This window comes from Hypanus sabinus, chromosome 27 (assembly GCF_030144855.1).
Source record: "Hypanus sabinus isolate sHypSab1 chromosome 27, sHypSab1.hap1, whole genome shotgun sequence".
NCBI lineage: Eukaryota > Metazoa > Chordata > Chondrichthyes > Myliobatiformes > Dasyatidae > Hypanus > Hypanus sabinus.
The window spans coordinates 22,913,904-22,940,163 of NC_082732.1; the positions used below are offsets into that span (position 1 = coordinate 22,913,904).

The 26,260-nt window shown below is 50.0% G+C and overlaps 1 protein-coding gene and 1 long non-coding RNA gene across 2 annotated transcripts in view; one reads left to right on the plus strand and one right to left on the minus strand.

Moving 5' to 3' along the window:
• fam131c (family with sequence similarity 131 member C) overlaps nt 1-26,260 on the minus strand; it is a 41,839-nt gene that overhangs the window by 8,178 nt on the left and 7,401 nt on the right. Inside the window, exons 3-6 of the mRNA XM_059951942.1 lie at nt 20,531-20,569; nt 19,209-19,302; nt 12,052-12,234; nt 10,037-10,147 (exon numbers count right to left, since the gene is read on the minus strand). Of these exons, the coding sequence (XP_059807925.1) occupies nt 10,037-10,147; nt 12,052-12,234; nt 19,209-19,302; nt 20,531-20,569 (427 nt within the window). The remainder of the gene's footprint in view (nt 1-10,036; nt 10,148-12,051; nt 12,235-19,208; nt 19,303-20,530; nt 20,570-26,260) is intronic.
• Nucleotides 63-3,564, plus strand: LOC132382076 (uncharacterized). The gene is made up of 2 exons (XR_009508194.1): nt 63-1,149; nt 1,206-3,564. It is a non-coding gene; the product is annotated as an uncharacterized LOC132382076 (long non-coding RNA).

Genomic DNA, 26,260 nt, shown 5'->3' on the forward strand with positions numbered 1-26,260 from the left:
TGGGAGGGGTGGGGAGCACTGGGACTGGAGCTGGGGTGTTGTCTGTCTGCACTCAACGGGAGGGGTGGGGAGCACTGGGACTGGAGCTGGGGTGTTGTCTGTCTCCACTCAATGGGAGGGGTGCGGAGCACTGGGACTGGAGCTGGGGTGTTGTCTGTCTCCACTCGATGGGAGGGGAGGGGAGCACTGGGACTGGAGCTGGGGTGCTGTCTGTCTCCACTCAACTGGAGGTGTGGGGAGCACTGGGACTGGAGGTGGGGTGTTGTCTGTCTCCACTCAATGGGAGGGGTGGGGAGCACTGGGACTGGAGCTGCGGTGTTGTCAGTCTCCATGCAATGGGACGTGTGGGGAGCACTGGGACTGGAGCTGGGGTGTTGTCTGATTTCACTCAATGGGAGGGGGCATTCGCACTGGGACTGGAGCTGGGGTGTTGTCAGTCTCCATGCAATGGGAGGGGTGAGGACCACTGAGATTGGAACTGGGGTGTTGTCTGTCTCCACTCGATGGGAGGGGTGCGGAGCACTGGGACTGGAGCTGGGGTGTTGTCTGTCTCCACTCGATGGGAGGTGTGGGGAGCACTGGGACTGGAGCTGGGGTGTTGTCTGATTTTATTCAATGGGAGGGGTGGTTATCACTGAGACCGGAGCTGGGGTATTGTCTTTCTCCACTCAACGGGACGTGTGGGGAGCACTGGGACTGGAGCTGGGGTGTTGTCTGATTTCACTCAATGGGAGGGGGCATTCGCACTGGGACTGGAGCTGGGGTGTTGTCTGTTTTCTCTCAATGGGAGGGGTGGGGAGTACTGGGACCGGAGCTGGGGTGTTGTCTGTCTCCATGCAATGGGAGGGGTGAGGACCACTGAGATTGGAACTGGGGTGTTGTCTGTCTCCACTCGATGGGAGGGGTGGGGAGCACTGGGACTGGAGGTGTGGTGTTGTCTGTCTCCACTCAATGGGAGGTGTCGGAGCACTGGGACTGGAGCTGGGGTGTTGTCTGTCTCCAATCAATGGGAGGGGTGGGGAGCACTGGGACTGGAGCTGGGTTGCTGTCTGCCTCCACTGAATGGCAGGGGTGGGGAGCACTGGGACTGGAGCTGGGGTGTTGTCTGTCTCCACTCAACGGGAGGGGTGGGGAGCACTGGGACTGGAGGTGTGGTGTTGTCTTTCTCCACTCAACGGGAGGGGTGGGGAGCACTGGGACTGGAGCTGGGGTGTTGTCTGATTTCACTCAATGGGAGGGGGCATTCGCACTGGGACTGGAGCTGGGGTGTTGTCTGTTTTCTCTCAATGGGAGGGGTGGGGAGTACTGGGACCGGAGCTGGGGTGTTGTCTGTCTCCGTTCAATGGGAGGGGTGGGGAGCACTGTGACCGGGGCTGGGGTGTTGTCTGTCTCCGTTCAATGGGAGGGGTGGGGAGCACTGGGACTGGAGCTGGGGTGTTGTCTGTCTCCACTCGATGGGAGGGGTGCGGAACACTGGGACTGGAGCTGGGGTGTTGTCTGTCTCCACTCGATGGGAGGGGTGGGGAGCACTGGGACTGGAGCTGGGGTGTTGTCTGTCTCCACTCAATGGGAGGGGTGGGGAGTACTGGGACTGGAGCTGGGTTGTTGTCTGTCTCCACTCGATGGGAGGTGTGGGGAGCACTGGGACTGGAGCTGGGGTGTTGTCTGATTTTATTCAATGGGAGGGGTGGTTATCACTGAGACCGGAGCTGGGGTATTGTCTTTCTCCACTCAACGGGACGTGTGGGGAGCACTGGGACTGGAGCTGGGGTGTTGTCTGATTTCACTCAATGGGAGGGGGCATTCGCACTGGGACTGGAGCTGGGGTGTTGTCTGTTTTCTCTCAATGGGAGGGGTGGGGAGTACTGGGACCGGAGCTGGGGTGTTGTCTGTCTCCATGCAATGGGAGGGGTGAGGACCACTGAGATTGGAACTGGGGTGTTGTCTGTCTCCACTCGATGGGAGGGGTGGGGAGCACTGGGACTGGAGGTGTGGTGTTGTCTTTCTCCACTCAACGGGAGGGGTGGGGAGCACTGGGACTGGAGCTGGGGTGTTGTCTGATTTCACTCAATGGGAGGGGGCATTCGCACTGGGACTGGAGCTGGGGTGTTGTCTGTTTTCTCTCAATGGGAGGGGTGGGGAGTACTGGGACCGGAGCTGGGGTGTTGTCTGTCTCCGTTCAATGGGAGGGGTGGGGAGCACTGTGACCGGGGCTGGGGTGTTGTCTGTCTCCGTTCAATGGGAGGGGTGGGGAGCACTGGGACTGGAGCTGGGGTGTTGTCTGTCTCCACTCGATGGGAGGGGTGCGGAACACTGGGACTGGAGCTGGGGTGTTGTCTGTCTCCACTCGATGGGAGGGGTGGGGAGCACTGGGACTGGAGCTGGGGTGTTGTCTGTCTCCACTCAATGGGAGGGGTGGGGAGTACTGGGACTGGAGCTGGGTTGTTGTCTGTCTCCACTCGATGGGAGGTGTGGGGAGCACTGGGACTGGAGCTGGGGTGTTGTCTGATTTTATTCAATGGGAGGGGTGGTTATCACTGAGACCGGAGCTGGGGTATTGTCTTTCTCCACTCAACGGGACGTGTGGGGAGCACTGGGACTGGAGCTGGGGTGTTGTCTGATTTCACTCAATGGGAGGGGGCATTCGCACTGGGACTGGAGCTGGGGTGTTGTCTGTTTTCTCTCAATGGGAGGGGTGGGGAGTACTGGGACCGGAGCTGGGGTGTTGTCTGTCTCCATGCAATGGGAGGGGTGAGGACCACTGAGATTGGAACTGGGGTGTTGTCTGTCTCCACTCGATGGGAGGGGTGGGGAGCACTGGGACTGGAGGTGTGGTGTTGTCTTTCTCCACTCAACGGGAGGGGTGGGGAGCACTGGGACTGGAGCTGGGGTGTTGTCTGATTTCACTCAATGGGAGGGGGCATTCGCACTGGGACTGGAGCTGGGGTGTTGTCTGTTTTCTCTCAATGGGAGGGGTGGGGAGTACTGGGACCGGAGCTGGGGTGTTGTCTGTCTCCGTTCAATGGGAGGGGTGGGGAGCACTGTGACCGGGGCTGGGGTGTTGTCTGTCTCCGTTCAATGGGAGGGGTGGGGAGCACTGGGACTGGAGCTGGGGTGTTGTCTGTCTCCACTCGATGGGAGGGGTGCGGAACACTGGGACTGGAGCTGGGGTGTTGTCTGTCTCCACTCGATGGGAGGGGTGGGGAGCACTGGGACTGGAGCTGGGGTGTTGTCTGTCTCCACTCGAATGGGAGGGGTGGGGAGCTCTGGGACTGGAGGTGGGGTGTTGTCTGTCTGCACTCAATGGGAGGGGTGGGGACACTGGGACTGGAACTGGGGTGTTGTCTGTCTTCACTCATTGGGAGGGGTGCGGAACACTGGGACTTGTGGTGAACTCTGTGCCTGTCTGGACACGCCCCCTGCTGACTGCTCCTGTGGCTCCTCCCACAGGCCCCTGTATAAAGGAGATCTGCGGCCTGACGCTCGGCCTCAGTCTCCAGGACATTGTATGATAGACACTCACTCCTGGTTCCTTCTTTCAGTCAATAAAAGCCGATATCTCGCCTTACGTCTCAGTGTGAGTTATTGATGGTGCATCAGGACTGGAGCTGGGGTGTTGTCTGTCTCCACTCAATGGGAGGGGTGGGGAGCACTGGGACTGGAGCTGGGGTGTTGTCTGTCTCCACTCAATGGGAGGGGTGGGGAGCAGTGGCAACGGAGCTGGGGTGTTGTCTTTCTCCACTCAATGGGAGGGGTGGGGAGCACTGTGACCGGAGCTGGGTTGCTGTCTGCCTCCACTGAATGGGAGGAGTGGGGAGCACTGGGACTGGAGCTGGGGTGTTGTCAGTCTCCATGCAATGGGAGGGGTGAGGACCACTGGGATTGGAACTGGGGTGCTGTCTGTCTTCACTCAATGGGAGGGGTGGGGAGCACTGGGACTGGAACTGGGGTGTTGTCTGTCTCCACACAATGGGAGGGGTGGGGAGCACTGGGACTGGAGCTGGGGTGCTGTCTGTCTCCACTCAATGGGAGGGGTGGGGAGCACTGGGAACGGAGCTGGGGTGTTGTCAGTCTCCACTCAATGGGAGGGGTGGGGAGTAGTGGGAGTGGAGATGGGGTGTTGTCTGTCTTCACTCAATGGGAGGGGTGGGGAGTACTGGGACTGGAGCTGGGTTGCTGTCTGTCTCCACTCAATGGGAGGGGTGCGGAGCACTGGTACTGGAGGTGGGGTGTTGTCTGATTTTATTCATTGGGAGGGGTGGTTATCACTGAGACCGGAGCTGGGGTGTTGTCTTTCTCCACTCAACAGGACGTGTGGGGAGCACTGGGACTGGAGGTGGGGTGTTGTCTGATTTTATTCATTGGGAGGGGTGGTTATCACTGAGACCGGAGCTGGGGTGTTGTCTTTCTCCACTCAACGGGACGTGTGGGGAGCACTAGGACTAGAGCTGGGGTGTCGTCTGATTTCACTCAATGGGAGGGGGCATTCGTACTGGGACTGGAGCTGGGGTGTTGTCTGTTTTCTCTCAATGGGAGGGGTGGGGAGTACTGGGACCGGAGCTGGGGTGTTGTCTGTCTCCGTTCAATGGGAGGGGTGGGGAGCACTGGGACTGGAGCTGGGGTGTTGTCTGTCTGCACTCAACGGGAGGGGTGGGGAGCACTGGGACTGGAGCTGGGGTGTTGTCTGTCTCCACTCAATGGGAGGGGTGCGGAGCACTGGGACTGGAGCTGGGGTGTTGTCTGTCTCCACTCGATGGGAGGGGAGGGGAGCACTGGGACTGGAGCTGGGGTGCTGTCTGTCTCCACTCAACTGGAGGTGTGGGGAGCACTGGGACTGGAGGTGGGGTGTTGTCTGTCTCCACTCAATGGGAGGGGTGGGGAGCACTGGGACTGGAGCTGCGGTGTTGTCAGTCTCCATGCAATGGGACGTGTGGGGAGCACTGGGACTGGAGCTGGGGTGTTGTCTGATTTCACTCAATGGGAGGGGGCATTCGCACTGGGACTGGAGCTGGGGTGTTGTCAGTCTCCATGCAATGGGAGGGGTGAGGACCACTGAGATTGGAACTGGGGTGTTGTCTGTCTCCACTCGATGGGAGGGGTGCGGAGCACTGGGACTGGAGCTGGGGTGTTGTCTGATTTTATTCAATGGGAGGGGTGGTTATCACTGAGACCGGAGCTGGGGTATTGTCTTTCTCCACTCAACGGGACGTGTGGGGAGCACTGGGACTGGAGCTGGGGTGTTGTCTGATTTCACTCAATGGGAGGTGGCATTCGCACTGGGACTGGAGCTGGGGTGTTGTCTGTTTTCTCTCAATGGGAGGGGTGGGGAGTACTGGGACCGGAGCTGGGGTGTTGTCTGTCTCCATGCAATGGGAGGGGTGAGGACCACTGAGATTGGAACTGGGGTGTTGTCTGTCTCCACTCGATGGGAGGGGTGGGGAGCACAGGGACTGGAGGTGTGGTGTTGTCTTTCTCCACTCAATGGGAGGGGTGGGGAGCACTGGGACTGGAGCTGGGGTGTTGTCTGTCTCCACTCAATGGGAGGTGTCGGAGCACTGGGACTGGAGCTGGGGTGTTGTCTGTCTCCAATCAATGGGAGGGGTGGGGAGCACTGGGACTGGAGCTGGGTTGCTGTCTGCCTCCACTGAATGGCAGGGGTGGGGAGCACTGGGACTGGAGCTGGGGTGTTGTCTGTCTCCACTCAACGGGAGGGGTGGGGAGCACTGGGACTGGAGGTGTGGTGTTGTCTTTCTCCACTCAACGGGAGGGGTGGGGAGCACTGGGACTGGAGCTGGGGTGTTGTCTGATTTCACTCAATGGGAGGGGGCATTCGCACTGGGACTGGAGCTGGGGTGTTGTCTGTTTTCTCTCAATGGGAGGGGTGGGGAGTACTGGGACCGGAGCTGGGGTGTTGTCTGTCTCCGTTCAATGGGAGGGGTGGGGAGCACTGTGACCGGGGCTGGGGTGTTGTCTGTCTCCGTTCAATGGGAGGGGTGGGGAGCACTGGGACTGGAGCTGGGGTGTTGTCTGTCTCCACTCGATGGGAGGGGTGCGGAACACTGGGACTGGAGCTGGGGTGTTGTCTGTCTCCACTCGATGGGAGGGGTGGGGAGCACTGGGACTGGAGCTGGGGTGTTGTCTGTCTCCACTCGATGGGAGGGGTGGGGAGCTCTGGGACTGGAGGTGGGGTGTTGTCTGTCTGCACTCAATGGGAGGGGTGGGGACACTGGGACTGGAACTGGGGTGTTGTCTGTCTTCACTCATTGGGAGGGGTGCGGAACACTGGGACTTGTGGTGAACTATGTGCCTGTCGGGACACGCCCCCTGCTGACTGCTCCTGTGGCTCCTCCCACAGGCCCCTGTATAAAGGAGATCTGCGGCCTGACGCTCGGCCTCAGTCTCCAGGACATTGTATGATAGACACTCACTCCTGGTTCCTTCTTTCAGTCAATAAAAGCCGATATCTCGCCTTACGTCTCAGTGTGAGTTATTGATGGTGCATCAGGACTGGAGCTGGGGTGTTGTCTGTCTCCACTCAATGGGAGGGGTGGGGAGCACTGGGACTGGAGCTGGGGTGTTGTCTGTCTCCACTCAATGGGAGGGGTGGGGAGCAGTGGCAACGGAGCTGGGGTGTTGTCTTTCTCCACTCAATGGGAGGGGTGGGGAGCACTGTGACCGGAGCTGGGTTGCTGTCTGCCTCCACTGAATGGGAGGAGTGGGGAGCACTGGGTCTGGAGCTGGGGTGTTGTCTGATTTTACTCAATGGGAGGGGGCGTTCGCACTGGGACCGGAGCTGGGGTGCTGTCTGTCTCCACTCAACTGGAGGTGTGGGGAGCACTGTGACCGGGGCTGGGGTGCTGTCTGTCTCCACTCAATGGGAGGGGTGGGGAGCACTGGGACTGGAGCTGCGGTGTTGTCAGTCTCCATGCAATGGGAGGGGTGAGGACCACTGGGATTGGAACTGGGATGTTGTCTGTCTCCACACAATGGGAGGGGTGGTTATCACTGAGACCGGAGCTGGGGTATTGTCTTTCTCCACTCAACGGGACGTGTGGGGAGCACTGGGACTGGAGCTGGGGTGTTGTCTGATTTCACTCAATGGGAGGGGGCATTCGCACTGGGACTGGAGCTGGGGTGTTGTCTGTCCTCATTCGCTGGGAGGGGTGGGGAGCACTGGAACTGGAGCTGGGGTGTTGTCTGTCTCCACTCAATGGGATGGGTGGGGAGCAATGGGACTGGAGCTGGGGTGTTATCTGATTTTACTCAATGGGAGGGGTGGGGAGCACTGGGACTTGAGCTGGGGTGTTGTCAGTCTCCATGCAATGGGAGGGGTGAGGACCACTGGGATTGGAACTGGGGTGTTGTCTGTCTCCACACAATGGGAGGGGTGGGGAGCACTGGGACTGGAGCTGGGGTGTTGTCTGTCTCCTCACAATGGGAGGGGTGGGGAGCACTGGGACCGGAGCTGGGGTGTTGTCCGTCTCCACTCAATGGGAGGAGTGGGGAGCACTGGGACATGAGCTGGGGTGTTGTCTGTCTCCACTCAATCGGAGCGGTGGTGAGCACTGGGACTGGAGCTGGGGTGTTGTCTGTCACCACACAATGGGAGGGGTGGGGAGCACTGGGACTGGAGCTGGGGTGTTGTCTGTCACCACACAATGGGAGGGGTGGGGAGCACTGGGACAGGAGCTGGGTTGCTGTCTGCCTCCACTGAATGGCAGGGGTGGGGAGTACTGGGACTGGAGCTGGGGTGCTGTCTGCCTCCACTGAATGGCAGGGGTGGGGAGCACTGGGACTGGAGCTGGGCTGCTGTCTGTATCCACTCACCGGGAGGGGTGGGGAGGCTGGGACTGGAGCTGGGGTGTTGTCTGTCTCCACTCAATGGGAGGGGTGCGGAGCACTGGGACTGGAGCTGGGGTGTTGTCTGATTTTACTCAATGGGAGGGGGCGTTCGCACTGGGACTGGAGCTGGGGTGTTGTCTGTCTCCACTCAATGGGAGGGGTGGGGAGCACTGGGACCGGAGATTTGTTGCTGTTTCTCTGCAGTCAATGGGAGGGGTGTGGAGCACTGGGACTGGAGCTGGGGTGTTGTCTGTCTCCACTCAATGGGAGGGGTGGGGAGCACTGGGACCGGAGCTGGGGTGTTGTCTGTCTCCACTCAATGGGAAGGGTGGGGAGCACTGGGACCGGAGATTTGTTGCTGTTTCTCTCCAGTCAATAGGAGGGGTGTGGAGCACTGGGACTGGAGCTGGGGTGTTGTCTGTCTCCACTCAATGGGAAGGGTGTGGAGCACTGGGACTGGAGCTGGTGTGTTGTCTGTCTCTTCCCAAGGTCCTAAAATGAATCTGGACGGTCACTTTGCGAGCCCAAGCAAACAGACACACTGACGAGTGCGTGCACATCCACATGCACTGTGCACAAACAGAGACACATAAACGTGTAGATCTCCACATCCATATTCATGTGTGTGTACGTGCAGAAATTCATATACGTGTATAGACACAATGCATATATGCAGACAGGCAGAGATCACACCCTCGCATGCATACACGCTGTAGGGTGAAACTCAGTTCCCTCCCTGCAGCAAGGGAACTGAGCTCTGATATTGGTGTGGTGTCTGGATGACAGACTTCTGTGGCAATGCCACATGACTGGGGGCATTAGTCTGATACTGTATTCACTATAATTCAGAAAAATAAGGGGTGACCTCGTTGAAACCTAACAAACAATGAAAGGGCTTGATAGAGTGGATTTGAGGGGATGTTTCCTATGGTGGAGAAGAGGACTGAGCCATGGAAAAGAGGGGCATCCTTTTAGAATGAAGATGAGGAGGAATTTCTTTAGCCAGAGAGTGGTGAATCCAGGGTATTCGTTGTCAAAGGCAGCTATGGAGGCTGAGTCTTTATGTATATTTAAGGCAGAGGTTGACAGATTCTTGAGCAGTCAGGGCATGAAGGCATACGGGGAGCGGGGAGTGAAGGCAAGAGATCGGAACTGAGGGGAAAAATGGATCAGCCATGATGAAATGATGGAGCAGATTCGACGGGCCAAATGGCTCAATTTTGCTCCTATATCTTATGGTCTTTTGATACCTGTAGGTGCCCTTAATACGTATGACCAAAGTGAGTGGTGTGGTGGAAATTGCATTTATACAGAGGATTAGCCAGTGCCAAGTCCTTAAATTTAATTCTAATGGTGTATTTGACCAGTGCCAGATACACTTGAGTGGGAGCCAAGTGTCATAAAGTGGGCTCCAAATGATTTCAGACTGTTCATCTTTTCCGGTATTGCAATGGAAAGTCAAGGCTAGGAGTTCTGACAGAACAGTGGATTTTCCACTAATTAAGTTTTTAAAGATTTTGAAGAAAATAATGACAACCTCTTCCCCTACCTGTGACATCTATTCCAGAAGAATAGTTTAGACTTGGAAGTGTTTTGCCCAGCCTGGCTGGGGTAGAGATTCCATGAAGATTAAAATAAATCTTTGGAAGTAAGTGACATTAGAGGGCATAGAAAATGTGAATAATGTAGGACTCCTTCTAAAGAATGAGTAACAGTACAAAGAAGTCCGGCTGAAGGTCAACCTCCCTCTGTTGTCATTTCTAATAAACTGTATGACTACAGCCTATGTCTCAACCAGTGCCATCGTGCGCCAGTGTTCTCTGGCAGCCAGCAAGAATGATCTAAGACTATCAAGGAGATCCCAGCTTAGTACAGTATGAGGTAGTTAAGGGGATTGGGTTGACTCAGAGAAATGTTTTCAGATGCAGCTGGCTAGCAAGGTGCTGAGTTCACGACTGTGAAAGGTAAATTTACAACTAATATTGAGCAGTTCCTCAGAAAAGGTGGGACAACCTGAACAGATTTTGGAGGAAGGTGATCGTAATCAGCACGCAAAATAGCAGGATGCTGCAATGAAGGAGAATGGTTGATGTTTTGAAAGGATTAGCTCAAAGGGGCCTTTCATTGAAACCCACCCTGTAATAACCTACACCTCAACCAATTAATCGAGGGAGAATGAAGAATGTTGACCTACTGAGGTAGTTAACCACATTGCTTGGGCTGCTGTCTCCAAGCACTTCTTCAGTGTCCAGCGAGGACCAAGCACTCAGTGTTGCCTCAGTAATAGCAAACTGCTCAGCAACACCTGTTGGAAAAAGACAGAATTTTTAAAAATGTGATTAAAAAGAACACCCACGAGAAGCCCAGTAAGAACCAGTGTTTCAGGAATGTGACAACCATCATTCTGGACTCCCTCCCACCTCTTCTCATTGCTGCCAGGCAGGAGATACAGGAGCTTGAAGACCAACACCTCAACGTTCAACAACAGTTTCTTCCCCAGGACCATCAAATTTTTGAAATAACTTGAAAAACTCTAATATTACCTCACACTATATATATTCTCTCTCTCTCTCCCCCTTGGCTCTTTCAATATTGCACTAGAGTCATTACCTTTGTTTTGTTGTTTGTTGTGCACACGCATAACATATGTATAATTTATGTTAATTTAAATTATGCTTGCGCAAAAAGCTGATTTTCTTGGCGTTTATATCCCGTTTGTCCATGGCAACAATGACCTTCAACAGAGCTAAATGCAACTGGTTTTGTAGAGGTGGCACAAGGTAAACTCCAGTGTTATCAGCACCCCTTCAAATAAAACTCAAGTCAGGCTCTGAACAGTCTGTGGTGTGCAATAGGGAGAGACCTGGGATGATGAAATGGGAAAGGCAAGTCTGCACACTGATTGGAGACTCTGGAGCCAATTCTGTTCTTCTGTTATAAAAGTAGATATGGGTGAATCTGCAGATCAATATCTTTAGTTTTGCTATGTCTCTTTAAAGGCACCATCCCATTGCCAGCCCCAACTAAGCCTAAAACCAATGGAACAAGGCTTCTGCCTGCATTCTCCAAAATGCCTTAAAATATCAATGGTACCTTCAATATCAGAGAACGTGCACAGTATAGAGCTTGAAGTTCCTACTCTTCACAGACATCCGTGAAACAGAAGAAAATCCCCAAAGAATGAATGACAGAAAAACGTTACAGGCCCAAAAACCCCCCTCCCACACACAATCAGCAGCGCATCAACTCTCCTCCTCTCCCTCTCCCACTTGTTCCAGTAGAAAGTATCAGCCCCCCTACCCTCCAACGAGACCATGATCTAGAGTCCATAAAAAAAAAACCCTGTTCATCCCAACAGTTCGACATCCCACAGGCTCTCTCCTCTCACTAACGAGGGAGAAAGAGGTATCTCACGTTTTAGGCCTCATATGCACTCTGGGCCATCCCATAATCCCTGAGTATCCTTTGGCTTTAAGGACTGGAGAAGCACAATATGATATATAAAGCAACACACACAAAATGCTGGAGGAACTCAGCAGGTTGGGCAGCATCCGTTGAAACAAGCAGTCAACGACTTCGTCCTGACGAAGGGTCTCGGCCAGAAACGTTGACTGCTCGTTTCAACGGATGCTGCCCGACCTGCTGAGTTCATCCAGCTTGTTTGTACGTGTTGATTTGACCACAGCATCTGCAGTGTACTTTGTGTTAACTATGGAAGAATATAAGCAGTCCGTGTCTCTGGATGAGACTGTTATTTAGGACTCAAAATGTCAACTGTTCGCCCTTTTCCAGAGATGCTGCTTGACCTGCTGAGTTCCTCCAGCATTTTGTGTGTGTTGCTTTGGACTTCCAGCATCTACAGAGTTACTAGAGTTTACAACACGATATATACCTGGGAACAGGTGCTCCCCCTCGTATCAGTGCAGGTTATTACTACCATTCCTGAATCTCTGTTGCAATAGGGGAATGTAATGTGTAAATCAAAATGTTGCATTTAGCTAGTTACACACCTGAGCCCTTCAGATATAAACATCTGAGCAACGCCTTTCCTATTGCAAAATCTCAATATTTTCCACATTCCTGGCCTTTTCCTGTTGCTATCCTGCTGTTTGATCCTTGCTGCGCTGAAATCAAATTTTCCAGTTGTCTGGAACTCATGCCTCTTTTTCCATCTCAACGATGAACCGACACCCAGCATGGTTTCCTTACCTGCAGCAAAGCGAGCTTCCTTTAGTTCATCGGTCAGATTGGAGTATTGGTCTTCATCCATTGGAGGGGCATTACACCCTCTGCGCTGGGCACCCCAACCCTTCCATTCAATGATGTGAGCAACACGCCCACTTGCCATGGCTGTTGGTTTGGTAATATGATCTTTCACTGTTTGAACCAGGCCTGAAATAAAAATTCAATGCCACTCTTCACCACAATGATTAAACAAATCTGTGTATTTTATTGTAATCTTAAAAATTGGCCATCTGTCTTTCAAATGGCAATATTATGAATGAGATTTAAAGGAAAGACACTTATTAAACTCAACACGCTTTGAATTAGTCTGTTCACACTTTGAAAGTAATCCCCACGGGGTATCATCCCAACCTCTACTTGTCATTTCCTTTACTAAAGAACAAATTGTTTCCTTTTAATCCCTCTTTGTACTTGCACAGCTGGAGTAGAAGTAATTTAAGAAAATAAGGAATAGGAGCAGGAGTAGTCCATTTGGCCCATCAAGGCTGCTCTGCCATTCAATAAGATCATGGCTGATCTGGCCATGGACTCATCTCCACCTACCTGCCTTTTCCCCTTAACCCTTAATTCCCCTACTATGCAAAAACTATCCAACCTTGTCTTCAATATATACTGGGTAGCCTTCACTGCTTCATTGGGCAGAGAATTCCACAGATTCACCACTTTCTGGGAAAAGCAGTTCATCCTCATCTCCATCTTAAACTTACTCCCTCGAATCTTGAGACTATGTCTCCTAGTTCTAGTCTCACCTACCAGTGGAAACAACTTTCCTGCCTCTATCTTATCTATCCCTTTCATAATTTTATATGTTTCTATAACGTCACTGTTGTCTCAATCCTGGAGGAAGACATGGTTCACGTTCCAACACAAAGTGAAATAAACACTACACTTCCTCAGCAAAACACACAAAATGCTGGGGGACCACAGCAGGTCAGGAATCATCTATGGAGGGGAATAAACAGTCAATGGTTCCGGTCCAAGTTCCTTCATCTGGAGTGCAAAGGAAAGGGGAAGAAGCCAGAATAAGAAGGCGGGGAAGAGGGGAGTACAAGCTGGCGGGTGATAGGTAAAACCAGGTGAGGTGGAATGAAGTAAGAAGCTGGGAGCTGATAGGTGAAAGAGATAAAAGGGCTGAAGAAGAAAGAATCTGATAGGTGGGGAGTGTGGACCGTGGGAGAAAGGGAGGGAAATGGGGAACCACAGACTTGGGCAGGTGAGAAGAGAAGGAGAGAGAGGGTAACCAGAATGAAGAATGCAAAGTTCTGGTTCCGATTCTATTTACAATATTTCCTCAGGCCAGCAAGGACTGGTCACCCTGAGGTGTGTTCTCGCATTCTGGAAATCTTCTTGAAAGCAAGTGTTGTATATGGCAGAAGAGATTGTGGTATTGATCTTTCAAATGGTCCCGGAGCAATGGAAGATTGCAAGTGTCACTCAACTCTTTAAGAAGGGAGAGAGGTGCAAGAAAGGGAATCGTAGGCTAGTTAGCCTGACTTCAGTGGTTGAGAAGATGTTGGAGTCGATTATTAAGGATGAGGTCTCGGGGTACTTGGAGGCATGTGATAAAATAGGCCAAAGTCAGCATAGTTTCCTTAAGGGGAAATCCTGCCATAAAAATCTGTTGAATGTCATTGAGGAAATAACAGGCGGGGTAGACAAAGGAGAGTCAGTGGACATTGTTTACTTGGATTTTCAGAAAGCCTTTGACAACGTACCATGCAAGAGGCTGTTTAACAAGATAAGTACCCGTTGTATTACAGGAAAGATACTAGCATGGATATACGTTTGGCTGACTGGAAAAAGGCAAAGAATGGGAATAAAGGGGGCCTTTTCTGATTGGCTGCCAGTGATTAGTGGTGTTCTGCAGGGCTGCTGGAGTTTAGAAGAATGAAGAGGGATTTCATAGAAACCTATCAAATATTGAAAGGCCTAGATGGGGTGGATGTAGAAAGGATGTTTCCTATAATGGGGGAGTCTAGGACCAGAGAACACAGCTTCAGAATAGAGGAGTGTCCATTTAGACAGAGAGGAAGAGGAATTTCTTTAGCCAGAAGGTGGTGAATTTGTGGAATTCATTGCCACAGATGGCTGTGGAGCCAATTATTGGGTATATTTAAAGCAGAGGCTGGTTAAGTTCTTGATTAGTTAGTGCATCTAAGGTTACAGGAAGAAGCCAGGAGAACAGGGTTGAGAAGGATAATAAGTCAATTGTGATGGAACCGCAGAGCAGACTCGATGGGCCGAATGGCCTGATTCTGATCCTATGTCTTCTGATCTTATGGCCCTTCTGCCTATCCTGTCCATACTGACTATCAAGTACCCTTCATTACCAATCCCATTTGCTCCGTAGCCATCTGTGACTTGGCAATTTCAAGTGTTTATCTAAGTGCTCTCTAAATGCTGTGTCCCTGTGTCCATGCTGCCTCAGGCAGTGCATGCCAATAACCCACCAATTTCTGCGTGAAAAATCTCTTTGTAGTATCTCCTCTAAACCTTCTGTTCCTAACCTTAATCTTAAACAGCACACACAAAATGCTGCAGTAACTCAGCATCTATGGGAAAAAAAGTACAGCCGATGTTTTAAGCCCTCTGGTCAGACACTTTCCAGTTCTTAGACATTAAGCAAGACTGGAAAATTGCCTTTGACGTGTCACAGTCAGGTCTGACTCACTGGCAGAAACAGCTCTCTGCCATTCTCTACCTAGGCAGTCTCTTGGGATTGAGAATTATTTGCCTTGAGTGAGGAGTGGAATGGTAATTTCTTGTAATTATTGTGAGAAAGATTCTGCCAATCAGTTACTAGATGTTTTTTGTAGGACATTTCTGAGATCCTAAATGAGTGGAGAGCAGTGACTTAATATGAGGCCACATATGCAGATACCTATTCACACTAACAATATACAGACACATCCACAAAGACAGGCACAAATGTGTATTAACACCTTCTTTATTAGCCATTCCTTTATCACCATCTTAATTCCCTCTTTCTCCTAATTGATCCTTCAATCTAGAAACTGGCCAAATAGGCTGAGAACACAACTACACCTGAAACAACACCAAAGAGCTGGGATTCGTTGGATCAGAAGAAACCTGAGAGAAGAGCCATTTCTCCCAGGTTCAGGAATATTTACTCATAATGTGCATTTGGAAGGTTCGCCTGCACTGGGCTTGCTCCCAATGAACCCCGGGCGGTTTTACGATTCCCCATAATGGATACATTAGGGAGAAGGCAAGGTGTCTTAAAGTTTGTACCTGGTCCTGAAATAGTCGTTTAGCTGGTTATTAGGTATCTAGAGATCAGAGGAAACATTTATAAATTTGGATAGTGAATGTCTATCTGATTTAGAGAAAAGTTATATTGGACCACGAGGGATGAATTTCTTCAAGCAGGGATTTAGACAAATACCCCTTCACTCTGAACGGTGAATACAATGAAACCGCTAGAAATCACGAAACTGAACCAAAAGTTCCCACTGCTATAACTCTGTGGATTACTGCCTGTATTGTAAGGTGCTTACAACCCCAGGCAGAAAGTCAGGAAGATTGAGCCTGACCTGTTACTGAACTTCCAGCTTCCTGCTACTTGCATCAGGGATTTCAAAAAACTTGGGGAAGCTGCGGCTGATTCATTTCACTCAAGTCCTTGTTGATTACCCATGAGCTGGAAAAACTCTTCGCATTGGCGGCCGTTGCTTACCAGCCGCACACCACTGAACGAGAGAGGCTTGACAAGCTCAAAGCCGTACCCAAGAAACAGTAGTAGGTCTTCTGAGCCCAGGTCTCCCAGTACAGTGCGGGTACCCCATGTTTTACCAACACCGCCCAACCTCAGGCTGGGTACGCGTACCCTCTCCTCACTTCTGATTCACGCTTTGATGGGCTCATTAGAATTTACTTTCAGTCTGCCGTCCTTCAGAACGTTGGCAGCCCTCTGCCTCCTGAATTCAGCTCATCTCTGACTTCTGAGTGTGTGGCCAGACGCCAACGCAACAATCCCTGGAATCGCCGCTGAATATACTGGAGGAAGAGGCCATTGTAAAGCAAGGCACGCATAGTGGCCCTCCTTAACAGAGTAGAAAGGTAAGTGTAGGTAAGTGCTTTAGTCAATTCAATTTATCTTAAAGTTTTAAATTAATTTCTGATTTTTTAGTGTTTCTTCCAACGTAACTATCTTATGTAATTTTTATTTTTATATTAAATATTTAAATCCCTTTGGCTGGCAGAGGCTCCTAAAAATAATTCAAAGACTTCTGACAGCAGTGAGCTGTCGAAAGGCCGTCAGGGATTTCTAGAGGTGGGTCCCAAGGATCAAACAGCTGAGCCCCAGTTGCTGGTCGGAACCCACTCTGTCCTGGGTATGGCGTTTGGATAGCGAGGATTATCTCAGCACGCTCTTCTTATTGTAAGCAGGCTTATGCAGCAGGCACACTGGACAGTGAATTTGGGGAGCAGATCTATGAGTCTGGCTCAGTATATTATATATAATGCCACAGTTTAATAAGATTGATTGGATTAATTTAAATAAGATTAATTTAGCCTCACATTCATTCCACTGCTTCCTCGCCTTTTGCACTGTCAACACTAGTTAACACTGCCGGCCTGCAGTGGGACACAACTTCAGCCTATTATGCCTGTATTCATTGGGAAATTGATGGCTCAAACGATCATCCCATAATAACCTTATACCCTACCACCGAGCACCCCGCCAGTCTCCGCGTCCAGCACATCATCCTCCACAGCTTCCGCCGCCTCCAACGCGATACCACCACCAAGCACATCTTTCCCTCGCCCCCCACTTTCTGCTTCCCACAGAGGACGTCCCTCCCCACCGATCTCGCTATCCCCCACCCCCACCGGCACCTATCCTTGCAAGCAGAACAAGTGCCACACCAGCCCCTACACCTCCTCCCTCACTACCATCCAGGACCCTAAACAGTCCTTCCAGGTGAGGTGACACTTCACCTGTGAGTCTGTTGGGGTCTTATACTGGGTTCGGTGCTCCCAGCGTGGCTTCCCGTATATCGGTAAGACCCGACGAAGGTTGGGAGTCCGCTTCACGGAGGGCCTACCAGAAAAAGTGGGATCTCACAGTGGTCACCCATTTTAATTTCACTTCCCATTCCTATTATGTCCCTCCATGGCCTCCTCCACTGGGTTAAGTTGGAAGAATAAAACCTTATATTCTTTTTAGCTAGCCCCATCCTGATGGCATGAACATCGATTTATCTAACTTCCCCTCCTTCATCATTTCCTCTCTCCTTTTCCCTCTCTCGCCTTATCCCCATGCTGGCCCATCACCTCCCTCTGGTGCTCCTCCCACCTTTTCTTTCTTCCATGGCCTTCTGTCTCTTTCACCAATCAACTTCCCAGCTCTTCACTTCATCACTCCCTCTGCATGTTTCTCTCTCCCCTCCCTCCACCTTTCAAATCTACTCCTCAGCTTTTTCCTCCAGCCCTGCCGAAGGGTCTCGGCCCAAAATGTAGGCTCTGCTTTTTTTCCATGGTTGCTGCCTGGCCTGCTGAACTCCTCCAGCGTTTTGTGTGTGTTGCTCGGATTTCCAGCATCTGCAGATCTTCCTCTTTTTGGTAACCTTATAGCCTAATCAACTTCCATAAAATTGACCAAACTGAGAGCAATGTAAGCTGCACTCCTAACTGTTTCCCGCCATGTGTATAGTATTCCGAAATCAGCCTCCAAGCAACATATAGATCGATGGACGTGTTGAGTGGAAGGGTTTGTATCTGTCCTGTTCATTTCTAAACTTCAAACCTTCTCTCTTTATGTAGGACAGGTACTTCTGTGGTTTGTGTAATTTTAAACATCTGGGTGCACCAAAAATTAACTTATAAATTATGTCGGTGGCGAAAAGATCTCAGTTGCCTTCTGGGATGGAGGGGCTGAAGGCTGGATTGGGTCCCCTCAGTGTGGAGGAGGTTACGATTGGTTTGCTAGATGTGTTCAAAATCAGGACGAGGCGTGGACAGAATGAAGAGTAACCATGCCTGTGGACCGAAGACTCAATAACCAGGTGATACACATTCAAGATGATCGGGAAAGAGGTAAAGGGGAAATGAGGGGCTGGCAGCAGGTTTTACAAGTGCACCTTCTGAAGCAGGTTCGATAGGGTCTTTTGAAAAGGAATTTACTGGGCATCTGAAGGAAGTGAACTGCAGACCCACAGGGAAAGAAGTGGGAAATGGGGCCGACTGGGTCATTCTTATGAAAGGTTAGAATGGACCCGCTGGGCCAAATGGCCTCTTTCTCCAATGTATCACATCTATTGTATATTTTATAAATACTGGTAACTTGAAGTACATAGAAGGAATCACACAGACTGCAGCTCTCAGTTGCAATGAACATAAATCAGCTTCCTTATATCTGCATACATAGACTTGCAGTCTATACAGAAGGAATCTACCATGTCAAATTAGTAATATGAGAAGATCTCTAGTCCCGTTTTCCTAACTTCTTCCCAACACCCATCAGATGTATTTCTTTTAAATGGTTACTCAATGTTGGTCCTGCTTCCTTTTCCCGTTCGAGTGAGACCTGTCACATAGTTGCCCCGGTTCTGACTTTGGCCTTCAACCTCACCTATTGTTTTGACCAACTGATGCAGTGCTACCTTAGCACACTGTTTCTGAAGTGCTGCTCTGCACTGTCCTTACGCTTTCAAAGGAGGTTAATCAGTGTTTGGTGTTTCATGTTAGAAATATCCGAGAATATCTTAGAGTTACTCCATTCCCCATCCTGCTCTTTGGTAACACAAGAAGTAAGGCCAGAGAATTAAGAGCAAGTATAGGCCATCTGTTCCCTTACCCTTGCCCTGCCGTTTGACAAAACCATGTCTGACCATCTGCCTTGGTACCATTTTGTAGCCCTATCCCTACATCCTAGTTCACATAATATCCAGAAATCTACCAGTCTCTATTTGGAATGATCCCAGTCTCTGAGGTTCGAGGGGAGGGCATTCCTTTGACTTGCTACATCCACCATGAGGAAGTTTCTCCTCATTTCTGAACTACACAGACTCTTTCCAATAAACAATACGGTAAAGTGGAGGAATGACTTGGAAGCTTTCCAGTCCTGGGGCGCTTGGCAACAGACGATTTGAACCTACCAACCAGTGATGATCTTGCAAGTGCATTAATATCATAGCCGTTCAGTGTCTGCTTGGAGCCAGAAAAAAATCCATTGGTGCTTCCGAAGCAATTCTAAATCCCAAAGATGAGGACAATTAAACAGTTTTCATAACAATGAATTGCAGGTACAAAACTGAACAATAATACCACTAAATCAGATTAATACAGAGCTATCATATACAATAGGGTCAACTGCATGCATGTGTGTCACCTGTTTAATGTTATTCCATTATTTCCCATCTTTTCTTTAGAAATCTCGCAGACAGCTTTTATGAATTGTTGTCTATGTTGCAACGAGGTGACATAGAAGTTTTGGATGTACGGAGAAGAGGCAAAAAGAACAGCATTGTTTTCTCCTTCATCAACTGGACTCAGTGTTAAGGTAGCTGGCATCCTCTCCTGTGATTCCAAGTCAAGTTTGACAGGAGAAGAGATCACAGCTGAGTGTGGCTGTTCTGGCGGAAAACCTGCACGAGCTTTTGCAAGTAGGGACTGGAAGGAAACTGGTTCAGGTAGTGCTGCCTGATTGTAAACTTCCTTACTTTGAGCTGTCCAACCCACTTGCAACATTCCTTACAGGCTGAGATCTACACTTCACTCCTCACCGGACGGCATTGGTTTATGATTCCAGCGCCTTGGCATTGTGAGTTCAAAGTTCTGCAACTTCTCTCCAATCCCCTCCCCTTCAAAGCAGAACTCATGTTTATCTGACACACATCGCAACTTCTGCACGTCAAAAAACAAATGCTGTATGACTTATCGCAATTTTTTAAAGTGTAGCCACCGTTGCAGTCAACCAATCACAGCAGCTTGTGCGTAGCAGGTTCCTTGGCATCAGTGTGGCAGTGTATGGCGGAGCAGTAAATATAACCCATATCTCCAATGTTAACTCCCCCGCCCCTTCTCATATTATACCACAGAATTGTTGCTTCTGTTTCAGAGGGTACTGGTTCAGCATGCAAAGAATTACAGCTTCAAGCACCCTAATGCATCAGGCTTACAGCCCAGAACAGGACTTGGGTCCTTTGCCTCAAAGAATCCTACTCACTAAATTCCTGGCTGTACTCAGACGTGGGGAGGCATCAAACCACTGTTCATTGCTTTTCCACATCTCTCCTCTTCCCGTCCAGTGCCTTGGCCCTTGTACATGCAGGTCCAGACACTAGAGTTAGGAACTTCTTCTGTAAGGCACCCCCCCACCCCACCCCACATTAGACAAGCGAGGGTCTTTGTCGGTTTGTTCCATACTTCCAAGAGCAGTCCTGCAATTCATCACGTTCAGGATGAAGGAGACACTGACCTGTATGATGGGGTCCCAGCAGAAATCTGTCCTGTCTTGCTGAAATATAATCCATCAATAGAAAAAAAAGCATTAAATCAACGGTAGAATTATAAAGCCTCATTTTCTAATGTTCAGTCTTTGCTCCGGGTTGACTGTTGGTTATCTATGATTCCGTTAGCTTTTGAAATCTTAGCAAAGATTTAATGTGAACCTTTTTAGTGGATGTTGATGGGGTACCTTGCAAGATAACAGTTAGTGCAGAAACGTTTATAATGAAAACCAGAAATGCTAGTATTTGTGGAAAAAGAACAGTTAATGTTTCGGGGCAATGATCCTTCAAAGAATTGGCCTGAAGCATTAGCTCTGTTTCTCTTTCCCAGAAGCTACCTGACCTGAATTTATGGTTTTTATTTTGAATTTTCCAGCACCTGTTTTTGATTCCACCACTGAACCTGCCAATGTGCCTGAAAACTCAGTGTGGTGACTGGCTCTGCTCTTCCAGGTTTGACGAATTGGATCCGTTGTCAGCCAATAGCAGAAGTCAGGGGCGACCTTTGAACTGCCATGCTTAATCAAGAAGGAGAGGCTCCCCCCACACTTTTACAATGTGATTACTAAAGCAGCGGAAAGGAATTTCTTGGCCACTGAGGCCCTAAGATATTGCAAGGCAGGTCATTGAGGGTGGTTCCCAAAACCAGAACAAGAAGGGGGGTCTAGTGTAGGGTACGGCAGCTGAAAGCACGGGCAGAGACAGTGGATTAGGGACAGAAAGCCCAGGGAGGAAGGTTACAATGCAGGTTTGCGTGTGGGACTAGACCATGGGGCAGAAGTAGTGCAAAGCGTGGCCGTGGGGAAAATATTTAGGTGTGGATAAAGATCTTGAGCAGAAAGCTGAGAAGTGTGCATGGGATGAATAGGAAATGAGAGCTTGTGTGGCATGAGGTGATTCCTGATCATTAAAGTAATGGAGGACAAAACCAAAGAGCCTGGTGAAGAAGCATGCGTCACGTTCGTACTGCGAGTGACAGAGGCAGCAATGCAGGCTTTGATGCACACAGCGATGAAGTTGGGATGGAAGTGCATGCTACTTCAGGCACATGCAGTCATTGTCACTTTTAAATGTGGTTTAAATGCAGATTCCTTTCCTTTCTAGTTGGGTGAGCAAGTTGACTTTCAACAGAAATACATGAAATTAGGGCCTCCAAGCTTTGGCAAAACAGGATTGCTTGCTCACAAAATTCATCTGCACATAGTTCATTTTTAGAATAGAAAAGGAGGCAACTTCTTTCCAGCATGGAGCGAGTTTATATCACTCCAGTCACCACATAAGACCATAAGGTGTAGAAGGAGAACTAGGCCACTTGGCCCATCGAGTCTGCTCTGCCATGGCAGATCCAGTTTCCTCTCAGCCCTTACTTCCTGCCTTCTCTCGGTATCCCTTCAGGCCCCAACCAGCCAACAATCTATCAACCGCTGCCTTAAATATACATAAAGACTTGGCCTCCACAGCCGCCTGTGGCAACGAATTCCACAGATTCACCACTCTCTGCTAAAGAAGTTCCTCCTCATCTCTGTTCTGAAAGGACGCCACTTTATTCTGAGGCTGCATCTTCTGGTCCTAAACTCCCCCACCATAGAAAACATCATTGCCAGATCCACTCTGAAATGGCCTTTTACCATCTGATAGGTTTCAGTTGGGTCACCCCTCATTCTTCTAAATTCTGGTGAATACAGGACCAGAGCCGTCAAACGCTCTTTATATGACACGCCGTTCAGTCTTGGAATCACTCTTGTGAGCCTCATTTGAATCCTTCCCCATGGCAGCACTCCTTGCTAAGATGAGGGGCCCATAACTGCTCACCATACTCTGAGAGAGGCCTTGCCAGTGCTTCTTAAAGCCTCACCAGAAAGACCCAGATCCACTCTTCTCTCAGGATGTACTCCCGGTAACAGAAACAGTGCAAAATAGGGCCACTCTCCTAGATTTTACAGTCAGTGATGTTGTTCTGGGAGCCTGGCGTGAACCTCCTTCTTCCCACCCGTCTGGTGGGAACCCGGTTGTGGGCTTAACCTCCCGCTGCAGGAATGAAATGGTTAAACGGACCCTGTTGCTGCAAGGCTCGGTGTGGGGTGGTCAACTGAGCTCACGGGTAATGGTGTGTTGGGGCAGCCACATCGTGCTGAAATATGGCACTGGTATGGTGACTGTGGCCATTGCTGGAGACGGGAAACCCCTACTACATGTGTGTGACCAGACCTGATCCTGTGGTCTCTGTAGTCGCAGTGGTAAGGGTGAGCAGCTTCAACATCACCGAAGATCTATCCTGGGCCCAACAATGACAAAGAAGGCACACCAATGGATATCTTTCATTAGGACTTTGAGGCAAGTCAGTATGTCACCAAAGATGTTGTCAAATTTCTACAGATGTACTGTGGAGATCGTTCTGAAAGGGTGCTGGTGCTGCGTCACTGCTGGTGGAGAGGCTGCAATGCAAAGGATTACTGTAAATTCAGTCAGCTCAATGATGAACACTAGCCTTGTCCCACTGACACATCTTCAAAAGGTGATGCTTCAGAAAGGCATCATCCACCATGAAGGCCCTCACAACCCAGAACGTTCCCTCATCATCAGGGAGAAGGTACAGGAGTCTGAAGGTACACTGTCAATGATTCAGGAACAACTTCTTCCCCTCCGCTATCAGATTGCTGAAAGGTCCATGAACACATGAACACTACCTTGCTATCTTTATATATATATTCTTCTTGCAATTTGTAGTGTACTGCTGCCGCAAAACCACCAATTTCACGATGTGCGTCAGTGATCATAAACCTGATTGATTCTCCTCCTGGTTACTATCTCCCCTTTTCTTTGTTTGACTGCACAGCCAAGAGACTTCTTAATGGTCACAAGCTTGATGGCCAATGGCTACTCTTGAGCTGCTTTTGTTGAGAAATATCTGGGCTAGTAATTGTCACAGGTACTGAGGTACAACGAATAGCTTTGTTTTTGCGTGCCACCCATACAGATCATTCTATAAAAACACCAAGTAATTAAGGTAAAGGATAAACAGGATACAGAATATAATGAATATATTGTAGAGAAAGTCCAGTGCAAGTAAGCTTGGCAGAGTAGACTGAGAGGTCAAGGGATCAGCTTTATCGTATGAGCTGTCTATTAAAACGTTTTATCACTATGTCCGTCTTGTAACAGTGGAGAGCTGGGGATCAGCATGCTCACCCCCAAAAAAAGAGATCCACAGCTTCCGTCACATCCATCAAGGGGCGAAGAGAGAGATCGTGGCTCCATAACTCAGACCGAAACTCAGTCAGCTCCATCATGGGCACTAGCCTCGGTAGCATCCAGGACATCTTCGAGGAGCGATGCCTCAAAGAGCAGCAAGCACCATCATTAAGGACCCCCATCACCTAAGACGTGCCCTCTTCTTGTTGCTGCTGTCCTGAGGAAGTTACAGGGGCCCGAAGGCACACACACAACTATTCAGGATCAGCTTCTTCCCCTCTGCCATCCGATTTCTGAAAGGGCATTGAAACCATGAACCCTATCTCACTAATTTTTTTGCCCGACTTATTTAACTATTATATATATTACTGCAATTCATGTTTTCTTTATTATTATTTATTGTCTGGTACCGCTGCAGCAAAAATAACAAATTTCACACATTATTCCGCTGATATTAAACCTGCTTCTGATTCTCAATTCAAGTATGTCAACAATCGGAGAAGGGGGCCACCGGCCCCCAGTGATAGGCCGCACCTACTGCGCCAGACACCGGAGAAAGTGTGGCCTGTATCGCAGCAGCGAGCAGTTATGTCCCTCACCTCAGCCCTGCCCAACTCCGCGCCAGGTTGCCAGCAAAGCAGTGTGCACTCTGAGTAAATACCCTTTCTGGAGTCAAGTCCAGGGTGGGACAAAGTTACGTATGTTAAGACTGGGATCAAGAGCCCCGTGAGGAATAAGCACTCTGAAGGCTGGTGCTAAACAGGATAGATAATAAAGTATCTTCACATAACCTTGATTTAAAAACACCATTTACACATTCAATTTTAGTATTGCAAATGCAGTATATTTAAGACTTGTGCCACTGAGTATGGTTTATTAACGGTAAAAAAAACCTATTGAACTCACTGCTAAACCCTACTTGTCGGGATCAATGGCTGTGGATTAACTGCTGTTTAATTTCTACAGATCATTTTCTCAGTGGCTGATGCCAGCAAACGTCGCCTGTTAGTGCACTCCACAAGGATCCCAAGCAGCGTGCGTTGACTTCACGTCCTCTGTAATACACCAGATGCGTCTGCGTGGCGCAGCGGCCTGCTTCGTGGGCTGAAACTTGACTGATGGATGAGCAGAGAACTGATCTGCTACCGGCGGAGGGTCTTCCTGCAACTACATCACAGAAGAGCAATGTGTGAAGTCCCTCTGAAGAGGTCCTCACCTAAATATACCATGGGCTCCCTCACAACAAAGACGTGCGAGGTCTGCTCGGTCCATGTCAATTATCATCAAACTCTTACCCATCGGACTCCGTCCAGGATGAAGCTGTCAACACCTGGGAAGCTTGTTTTCTTCTGTGACAGAAGAGACGCCTCCATTCCCAGAGGGCTTGGCACATGTCAACTTTCTTACAAAGGCAGCAGTTTAAGTGAACCCACAACTCACAAGTCTGGGTCCCACTCACTTCTCTCTTTGAGCATGCCTTGATTTTATACGGGTGAGGCATTTGACAGCGTATTTACTAACCTTAATGACCGAGTTTTAAGCCAAACTGCATCCGGGCTACTTGCCACCTGACTCCATGTGTTCCCCTCCTGTGCTATCACCCCGCCACTGGCCTTTGTGCTCTGTATCTGGGCAACTTCCGAACTCTCCTCAGGTGAGAGGGAGAACCTCTCTCCAGCTTGCCACCTCCTCCCTCAGCACCTCCAGGACAACAAGATCCCAGAGCTGAGGCGATCTTGATTCGGCGAGCCCTACTTGCCCATATGGTCACCGTGACTACCTAGCAGCTTAACTTTGGCTTCTTAAGTAGTGCAGGCACCAGGAGCCACCAAGATTGAGTCACCCGTATGAAATTCTGGCTGAGCTGACAGCGCACTTAGCATCGATGGGATGTTACAGTCACACGGTGCGCATTCCAAATCAATCAGTACCGGCACGATCCATGCCTGCTTTCCACTGGTCCAGGTTTGTCCCCATTTCACTGTGACACTACTGCCCTCAGGAAGTTCAAACTCATTCTCAAGGTGACACCGGTCAGGTGGAAGGTCACCCGTTGTGGAATCAGGAGTGGTGCTGGAGCAGGGAACCTGACAAGAAAGAGGTGCTCTCTTGGCGTCGCTCGAAGCCTCCAGGGGGAAGGGAGCAGGTCTTCTGGGACAAAAGGGAGCAGGTCTTCTGGGACAGAAGGGAGCAGGTCTTCTGGGACTGAAGGGAGCAGGTCTTCTGGGACAGAAGGCGGAATGAGAGCATGCAAGATGGAGGATCGCGGTGGAGAGGCAGCGGAGGGCGATGGATGGCTGAAGTGATGAAAACTGCGGAGAGACTGAACAGGACAAAAATGGACTCTGGTCCAATACCCGGATTGTGATATTGACCAGGGAGATTTGGAGCTGGGGTTTAGACAGATTGAGAGGAAAGATGCTTTATAAGCAGATGGAGGGTTGGGTTAGTTTCCGTTCTTCAGTATTTAGTGCCTCATGCCCATGCAGAGTTGGCTCGCAGATCAT